This window comes from Phaseolus vulgaris, chromosome 8, assembly GCF_051622355.1.
Source record: "Phaseolus vulgaris cultivar YP4 chromosome 8, ASM5162235v1, whole genome shotgun sequence".
NCBI classification, from domain to species: Eukaryota; Viridiplantae; Streptophyta; class Magnoliopsida; order Fabales; family Fabaceae; genus Phaseolus; species Phaseolus vulgaris.
Window position 1 is genome coordinate 48792581 of NC_143505.1, and position 9677 is coordinate 48802257.

The 9677-nt window shown below is 35.6% G+C and overlaps 2 protein-coding genes across 4 annotated transcripts; one reads left to right on the plus strand and one right to left on the minus strand.

Moving 5' to 3' along the window:
* Positions 1-2455: 2455 nt before the first annotated feature.
* LOC137827018 (rust resistance kinase Lr10) lies at positions 2456-4659 on the minus strand. The gene is made up of 2 exons (XM_068633207.2): positions 3833-4659; positions 2456-3757 (listed from the first exon to the last, which is right to left on the minus strand). The coding sequence occupies exons 1-2, from the start codon at positions 4572-4574 to the stop codon at positions 2670-2672; spliced, it is 1830 nt and encodes a 609-aa protein (XP_068489308.2). The 5' UTR covers positions 4575-4659; the 3' UTR covers positions 2456-2669.
* Positions 4660-5045: 386 nt separating this feature from the next.
* LOC137826503 (LEAF RUST 10 DISEASE-RESISTANCE LOCUS RECEPTOR-LIKE PROTEIN KINASE-like 2.1) lies at positions 5046-8785 on the plus strand. 3 transcript variants are annotated; one of them, XM_090294376.1, is made up of 4 exons: positions 5046-6038; positions 6151-6189; positions 7043-7066; positions 7473-8785. In XM_090294376.1, the coding sequence occupies exons 1-4, from the start codon at positions 5213-5215 to the stop codon at positions 7484-7486; spliced, it is 903 nt and encodes a 300-aa protein (XP_090150502.1). In that variant the 5' UTR covers positions 5046-5212; the 3' UTR covers positions 7487-8785. The 3 variants fall into 3 exon arrangements, with proteins under 3 accessions (XP_090150502.1, XP_090150500.1, XP_090150501.1); XM_090294374.1 differs by having other exon boundaries at positions 7043-8785; XM_090294375.1 differs by having other exon boundaries at positions 5065-6189.
* The last annotated feature ends 892 nt before the right edge of the window (positions 8786-9677 follow it).

The window sequence follows — 9677 nt, forward strand, 5'->3', positions numbered from 1 at the left end:
CACCATGGTTTTTTATAATTTTTCTTTTCTTCCTTTGTGTTCCTATTTTTTTTTTTTCAGATGGATATTTGAACATGGTGTACTATGCTAAAAAAATTGGTCAAGGTGCTAAAATTAAATCGGATCTGAGGACAAATCCTTTTAAAGAGGGAGACCATGATGGATGACCATTCTCTCTCAAGCCACCATTTTCTCAACTAAGAGCAAATGAATCAACCTTGATAAAATGCAGAAGAAAATATCTGTCTTAGTCTTATATAAATTTGTAAATAGTAGAATAATTTTCTTTTGGCTTTGAATTTCTAAGCTAAGTTAGTATAAGAACGTTGGGCCTTATGTCCCCTCAGTATCAGTGTAGTTAGTTCGAGTAAGTGGTGACCCCTGCTACCAACTTTCTTCACAATTAATTCATCTTAGAAATTTTGAGGTTTGTCTTGTTCTTGTATAGGATGGTGCAATTGATGAGATATGTGTAAAATCACTCAAGTGAAGGATACAAAGGTCAAGTTCTCTAATCTGATTGTTAATGTAGTTAGTGATAGTTACATTAAGTGGTGACTTGTGTATGAATAAATGGTGTCTTACTACCAAGTTTATGCACAATTAAGTAATTTTAGAAATTTTAAGTTTTGTGGTGTTCTTGTATGGGGTGGTGCATGAGGTGTGTGTAAAGTGACCTCAGTGGAAGACACCAAGGTACATTTATCTAATCTCAGTGTTAGTTAGTCAAAGTAAGTGGTTACCCCTATATGAATAAGTGGTGACCAGCTACCAACTTTCTGCACAATGAAGTAATTTTAATAATTTTGAGCTTTGTCTTGGTTTTGGGTAAGGCGGTGCAGTGCATGAGATGTGTGTAAAGTGATCTTAGTGGAGGACACCAAGGTCAAGTATAATCTCAACATCAATGTAGTTAGTCACAATAAGTGGAGACCCTTGTAGCATTAAATGGTGACCTACTACCATTTTTCTGCACAATGATGTAATTTTATAAATTTTGAGCTTTATTTTGTTCTTGGGTAGGGTGGTGCCTGAGGTGTGTGTAAAGGAACATTAGTGGAGGACACCAAGGTCAAGTTCTTTATTCTCGATGTGAATGTAGTTAGTCACAAAAAGTGGTGACCTATATAGGAATAAGTCGTGGCCTGCTATCAAGTTTCTGCACACTTATCAAATTTTTGAAAATCTGAGGTTAATGTTGTTCTCTAGTAGGGTGGTGCATGAGATGTGTGTAAAGTGACCTCAATGGAGGACATCAAGGTCAAGTTCTGTAATCTCAGTTTCAATGTAATTAGTTAAAGACACATTAAGTGGTGACCTAGGTAGGAAAAAGTGGTAACATACTACCAAGTTTATGTATTGTGATGTAATTTTAGAAATTTTGAGCTTTGTGTTGTTTTTGGGTGGGGTGGTGCATGAGGTGTGTGTAAAGTGACCTCAATGGAAGATACTGAGGAAAAGTTTTCTAATCTCAGTATCAATGTAGTTAGTCACAATAAGTGGTGACATGTGTATGAATAAGTGGTGACATACTATCAACTTTCTGCACACTGAACAAATTTTTAACATTTAGAGCTTACTATTATGTTTCAATCGGGTTGTGCATGAGGTCTATATGAAGTGACTCCCGTGGAGGACACCAAGGTGAACACTTATTGTAGTGGAGGAATCAAAGTGTAGTTGTGTACAATATTTATAATTTATGTTTTAGGTTGGACAATTTTATTAGTCAGTGGTTCTGTTACCACTTGTCAAAATGTTTAAAATAATCGATTTCATTTTTCATGTGATAAATAAATTTCACGTGTAATAAACTCAGTTGACCTCGTTCATCATCCTCCCTGATCACTGTACAAAAACTTAAACCAGGTCATAACATCTTGAACTATTTTTTGAATGACCAATGCATTAACCTCCACCATACTCGAGTTCAATTGGTCAGTACTTCAATAAATGAAAGTCTTCATACTAATGCTAATCGCAATATGCATTTAAGCATACAAAAATGCATTTTAAATAAAATTATAGCAATGATGTCAAGAAAATCCAATTAAAAAGTATACTTACGATAAATATTTATATTATTCATGAACATATTTGACTAGAATAAATTGAGATGGTAAGAATATGAAAATAGATATAGAACACTAATTAAGTTGAATGAATATTATTATAATATACTATTAATATTAACATTATTATTAAAATTAGTATTAATATTAAAATTAACATTATTATTATTAAAATTATTATGAATATTATTATTATAATTATTACTGCTAGTATTATTATTATTATTAATATTATTGTAATTATTAATAATATTAAAATGATTACTATTATTATTATTTATTGATATTATTAATATTATTATTATTCTAATTAATATTATAATTAATAATATTATTATAATTATTGTTATTATTATTAATAATAATAATATCAATAAGAATAATAATAAAAAACCAAAACCACAATCAAATATAAACTAACACATTAGGAAAAGCAAACTTTACACTGAAAATTTTGCAACTGCACCGAAAAGCTAAAAAAATCCCATATTAAAATCTACAAGCAAAAAGTTTCAACAAATCATGGATCTTCCGATGAGAATAAATCAATAAAACACATCTTTGTTAGTCTAACAGTCAGAACTATTCTCTCACTCATCACTCTTGAATTGCTTCCAACTCCAAAGGTCTTCTTGCTGAAGTGAGAGTTGAAGTCGTTGAATGAAATGGATTAGGAGGCACAGTTAACTGGTGTTCCTCTTTAGTTTCTAGCATTTGTATGACAGATTTTATGGATGGACGGTTCACTGAATGCCACTGAATGCACCAAAGTCCAACAATGGCTAGCTTCTTCGCAATTTTAACATCACCTTCATACTCAATATGGATACGTATGTCTCCATCAACAAGATTATGGATCCAATCTGGGTACAGAACATGGATATTTTCTGAGGATGACATGTCTACATTCTTCCTTCCTCCAACCATTTCTAGCAACAACATTCCATAACTGTAAATATCAGACTTGTAGGATACATTTCCGAAGTTCCTGGAGAAAACTTCCGGTGCCATGTATCCCAAGGTTCCCCTAGCAGCTGTCATGGACACCAAACTTGGATTCTTGAAACACAATTTGGCTAATCCAAACTCAGAAATCTCTGGAATGAAGTTGTCATCAAGTAACACATTCCGAGGATTGATGTCAAAGTGAATAATGGGATGATTACAACCTTGATGGAGATACTCAATCCCTTTAGCTATACCAAGAGCAATGTGTTGCATCTTCTCCCACCCAAGGAAATGCTCCTTGTCATCGGGTGGAAATATGAAGCTTTGTAGTGAACCCTTTGGAAACAAATTGTAGACAAGAGCACGATGGATTCCTTCGGCGCAAAAGCCTAGCAAACGAACCACGTGAATGTGGTGGATTTTTCCCATAATTCCAACTTCGTTGATGAACTCATTCCCATCTCCTTCAGTATTATTGATGATCTTCACAGCCACGAGAATCTCATTCGAAAGTTTGCCTTTGAAAACAGCTCCATGGGCTCCTTCCCCTAGTTTTTCTTTAAAACCATCGGTGATTCTCTTGACATCGGCGTATGTAAATCTCGTAGGCTTTTCAGCTTTGTAATCCTCTAAGAACTTGTCCACTCTTGCTTGGTCTTCTTCCTTCTCTCTAAAATAGCGGAAAATCTTAAAAGCCATAATTCCCAGCAGGCCAAAAACAATTGAACCTACGATAACTGTAACAGACTTCATTAAAAAGAGTGAGAGAAATGAAAAAGTTAAGGGAAGTGTGTGGAAGAATCTGGTCTCACCTGTACTGGAAAAAATAAAAGATCTGAAATTTGTGATTCTTTTATGGAGGCCCTTGTGGTCAGAGCAATCCAAACATTCGATAAGTTCGGTGCTGTTGTTCTTCCATTTACATCTTTTGCCTTCAGCTTCGCACGCAGAACAAACTGGTTTGGACCATGTCAACGTGAACTCATTCTGCAGCATCTCGATTGCCGAGACTGGTGCAGTACCATCGGACATCTTAGAACAGAATGTCAGGTCCCATTCCAAGACACTTGCTTGAGAATCAGTAACGTAAATCGGACAGGAGATCATATCTTGGTAGTAGCCATATTGACTTCTGAGTGGACTATACGGAAGTGAAGAGAAGTCAAAGAAGCTCACGCTGCTTTCGGTAAAGTAATAATGATTAAAAGAATTGCTGTGCTTTAGAAAATATTTTGGAAGGCAATTCTTCGGGTCTTTCAAGTAAATTTGCCGTTTTTCGTAGTCTATGTTTATGACGTGGAGTTTAATGGTAGGGAGGAGAAGCATGGTGTTGTTTTCTTGAGTGCAATACAGACAATACCCAGGATGAGCACATTCATGCGTCCCCTTGGCGAGTTGGAAGGGAAATCTAATAGGTGTTTGGTTTAGCCCACAAGACAACTCCCTGCACTCGTTATGATCGCTGCTACCTTTGATAAGAATGAGCTTTAGGAATAGCATTATTGTGATCAATATGCCATAACCATGGAGAGACAGTAGACTAGGCTTTGCCATCTCAAGTCTCAACAGTACAAGGTTTGTTTTCTTTTGAAATAAGAAGCTTATGTTAGAGAACCAAACTCGGAGCGTTTTCAATTTATGTTTACAAAATGAATAAATTGTTTACTATTACATTCAGTTCAGGAATCCAGATAGAAGCTGCAGTGAAAGTCAGCGTAAGTCCGCGTTTTAACTTTTAAATATCATCGCAAAACTTTTGAAAGAGAAAAATACTGTACCTGCAGACAACGTGATCAATATGGAATCAACTTGGAAGGGCACTACTGCAGTGGTTGGTTTTCTTTTGGGAAAAGAACGTGATTACAGGCAGGAAAGACACAGACCACGGATTTTCCTTTATGTTTACACGATTTTTATATTTTTGTTTGTTGCCTTTAATCTTGGAATTCAGAGAGGAAACACGGTCTAAGTCAATCCAAGTCCGCGTTTTTAACTTTTAAATGTTATTGCACAACTTTTTTTAAAGGGTCCATAAGGAATCGCACTGCAGTTTTTATATTTGTTAATTTCATCTAAGAGTAGAAATCCAGATAGAGAGCTTCCTGGTAAAAAATCTAAGCCTGCCTTTGAACTTTTAAATATTGCCACACTAACAATCCCACGGTCTAAGTCTGAATCACAAGCCTCCAACCATGGTCATGTGGAGAGAGATGTTGTTATTGGTGATCTTCTTGGTGTTTGTAGTCCAACAAATATGTGCTACGCATGAGCAAGAGCATAGTATGGATTGTCCGACTTCTTCCTGCGGGAAAATCACAAACATAAGTCGGCCATTCAGATTGAAACGTGATCCGATACATTGCGGCGACAGCAAGTACGAACTTGATTGTGAAAATAATGTTACCGTGTTGTATCTGTTCTCGGGAAAATATCACGTTCAGGCAATAAACTACAATAATTTCACAATTCGAGTGGTTGATCCGGGAGTTGAAGAACCAAGTTGCTCCTCCCTTCCTCGCTATTTCTTGTCTGAATCAAATTTCAGTGATGGTTATTTCATTGACGTCGTGGCTCCATACCTAAGCTATCAATACCAATCTCATCAATCTGGTCCTGAGTGGAATAGTCTTTGGAAGCACATAATTTACTTGAATTGTAGCCATCCAGTGAGTGAGAAGAATAAGTACGTGAATACTGCTCCGTGTGTGAAGTGGCAGTCGAAAGGCTACATGTATGCCACCGCTGCTGATTACTTAACAGCAGCGGAACTTAAAGTAGGTTGCGGTGTAAAGCTGGTGTCTCTGACGTCTTGGTGGGGTTTGGACGCAAATGAATCTTCCTACACTGATATGAACAGGGCGCTACTTTATGGATTTGAGATGTCGTGGTTGCATTTCGCCTGTGACCATCAATGTCGAAAGTCATCCGATGACGAGTGCTCTTTCAACACTTCCACCCTCAAGCTTCAATGCGCCCCCTTGTGCCAAGATAAATTTGGAATACTGCTAGTTCGGTGTGGTAAAGGAATTCAAATTCAACTTAAATTAATAATATTTATGGCATTATGCAGTATTCTTGGTCTCGGAGTGGTAAGAAGAATTCTGAGAATCATATTTTCTTTCATTTTCAGGTACAGGGATATGGTCACAGCTGTTAGCTTATCCACAATGTAAGGATTGTGTCTCTTAAATTACCTGCGCTTTGTTTTTGTGCGTCATAACATGAATTGATTTTGATGTTTCAATATTCAATTATATACTTTACATAATTTATTAACTCTGAAGATATCTATAATTTCATACTTATTAATCATGTAATAAAACATTGCTAAGCATATGTTATTTTTCGATAGTAATACATTTATATTTGTCCCCTCTTTCAAAATATTTTGTATACGGCCAAATAGATTTAATATAAATTAGTAAAATCACTCGCATTGTCACAATTTATAAACAACGACTTTGTAGTATCCTGTTAACCTAATTTAATAAATATATGTATAATATGAAGCAGTTACCTAAAATAGAGATAACCTTTTATTTGTAACCCTTTTATACAATTAAAATATAATTATATTTTATGTTTGATGTCTAAAAATTAATGTAGTAAAAAGCCTCAAACCAATTAAGATAGTATAATTAGAGTTCATCATCTTATATATACTATGGTTTACTTTCAAATTTAAGACTTCAATACGATTTTATCTTTAAAAAAAATATTTAAATTAATATTAACCTCTATTTATAAACAATGTTTATTCATAAACAATGTTTATTCATAAACAATGTGAAGACAACCTTATGGAAGATAGAGTAACATTAAAACTAAATTTATCGATATAAGTTATAAATTACTTTTGTTTTATAATTACCAAGTTAATGGTTAGTATCAAATTTTACAAACCAAATTTCTGTTTTATTTTAACAAATATATATTACATATTATATCTTATGTTAATTAATTTCCTGACAAAACAAATATTTTTCACACCATTTACTCATTCAATTATACTTTTCTTGCAGATTTTTTTGAGAATGTTTGCAGAGGTGAGTTCATCTACTTCTTTATGCTACAAACAACATTAGTTATATTCCAGCTTTTTACTATAACATTGATTATAATAACTTTTATAAGGTATTTTGTATCATTTCATCTAATAAAAAACTTTGAATATATCAAGAAACTTGATTTTCATCTTTTAAAATAGTGCACTTCAGAAAATAAAGTGTAATTATTGATTAAATACTATAAGACAATCACGGAATAAAATTAATGTTAAACAAAAAAATCATTATTTTTTACGGTAACTTATTTAGAATTTGAAGTAGTTTTTTTTTTATCAGTAAAAAATAAATTAAATTTATGGAACACTGTAGTGTGTCCCAATCCTATAAAGAACCATTCCTTCCCTCAACAAGATAAAACCAGAATTAATAGAATAGCATGATACAGAAGGTGATGCTTGAAGACTGAGAATACCTGGCAAAAAATCAACAAAACTGCACCTTCAATCAGGCACACCATCTGCTCTTGAAAAGCCTATGGTAGCAGACAAAAAAGACCTAACCTGCTCCTACTAAAAGGTTGCATCACACCACACAGCACCTAAACATCCCCTTAGAATTATGTTCCTCGCCAGATTTTACTCCCCCTTCTTCACTTAACAAATAGAACCAGGGTAACCACCCTTCATGCAACTTCCATATATCAGATTATTTGGTGGCCATCTGATTACAGCACCTTCAGCTGCACCTTACGGAGCTCCCTTAAAAAAACTTCGCCACAATACATGATTTGAACCATTCAAACCTTGTGGCACCTTGCATACCGAGACCAGAAAAGTGGCTTCTATTCAAGGTCAACTTCAGCTGGCAAAGAGCTTCCCGCATTCCGCCAAGACCAAAGTCATACAAGCATCTTGGCTGCCACTTAGAAAAAGAGCTTCCTACGCTTGGTTAAGGCATAAGAACATTTTTCAGTGGAGCACTGCTCCAGATCCACGTCTTCGTAGATGAGGTTCTTCCTTATGAAAACAAGGTGGTCTAGTTCCACCCAAAGCCATTAAAGTCCAACTATAGCAGACCTGCGGCAAGACACCCATTCAACAACAGCTTTGAGGCCTCTCAGACTTCTGAACCTTGTCCACAATAGCTAGATCTTGTGCTAGAATCCCTCGTGATTCGCTTCAGCTTCATTACAATCTTCTTAGAACCTATACTTAATTCTACTTTCACTTAGCAATCCTTCAGATTCCTTAATATGGCAATACAGATCCCAAAAACCAAAACAACCCAGCAAGATCAAAATTTCCAGCAGCTCTCAAGCTGGCCAAAAGATCCCAAAACCATATGCTTCTCTTGTTAGCCTAGTATGTAGCCAATACACTTTTGAATTTTTATATTCAATTGTGTAGCTTTGCATACCAGATTCAGAGTTACTGTCCCACCAACACCTGCATCTGTGTCATCCCCCTATACTTTCACACTTATTTTTGTTGAATAAACTTTAAATGAAATTGGTGGGTTTTAAAGTTTGAAGTTACTATAAAAGAGTAGAATGAGAGTTTGGATATGTAAAAGGTCAAAAGTTGTGAGTGGGATTTTAATTATGTTGATATTGGGGTTTTTAATACCAAAATGAAGATTTTTCTAGAAGAGCTTCCTAAAGTCTATAATAGGATGTTCTATCAATTGTAATATGCACCACAGAAAGAAATACAATAGAGAGAAATTCAAATAAGAGTGTTTTCTTTAGAGAAAATTCAAGTGTTAGTGATTGCTTGTTTTACAATTTGGTATCAGAGCGGTTGATGAGTCGAGCTTGTTTTACCAAATTTGTTTTACAATTTGGTATCAAGAGCCAATGACGAATGTGATGGGTCAAATACCGCTACCACAGTTAACGAAAGCGTCACCATATGATAATTGGAGCATTCAAATGAAAGCTCTTCTCGGTTCTCAAGATACATGGGAGGTGGTCGAAGAAGGTTTCGAAGAACCAACAAATACCACGGGTTATACGACGGCTCAAACCAAGGTGTTGAAAGAGATGCGATCAAAGGATAAGGTGGCACTATACATGTTATTCTGAGCGGTTGATGAGTCGGGCTTTGAGAAGATTGCCAGTGCAACTACTTCAAAAGAAGCGTGGGACATCTTAAAAAAGGTGTTCAAAGGAGCCAACCGAGTTAAGCAAGTGCGTCTACAAACTCTTCTTGGCGAGTTGGAGAGCATGAAGATGATGGAGTCAGAAAGTGTATCTGACTACATTACGCGTGTACAGACTGTGGTGAATCAACTCAACCGAAACGGTGAAAAGTTGACCGATGCACGAGTTGTGGAGAAGATTTTGAGAACATTAACCGACAATTTTGAGAGTATTGTGTGCGCAATAGAAGAGTCAAAGGACCTAACGACGCTCACAGTCGACGAGCTTGCCGGTTCTCTCGAGGCACACGAGCAACGAAAGAAGAAGAAGGAGGAGGAAACACTCGAGCAAGCACTTCAAACAAAGGCGTCAATCAAAGAAGAAAAGATACTTTATCATCAAAATTCTCGAAATAGAGGGTGTGGTCGTGGAAGTCGTGGAAACGGTCGTGGTGGAAAAGGCACCAATAATGAAGGGTAGTATAAGGAGAAGGAACATTCGAGCCAACCA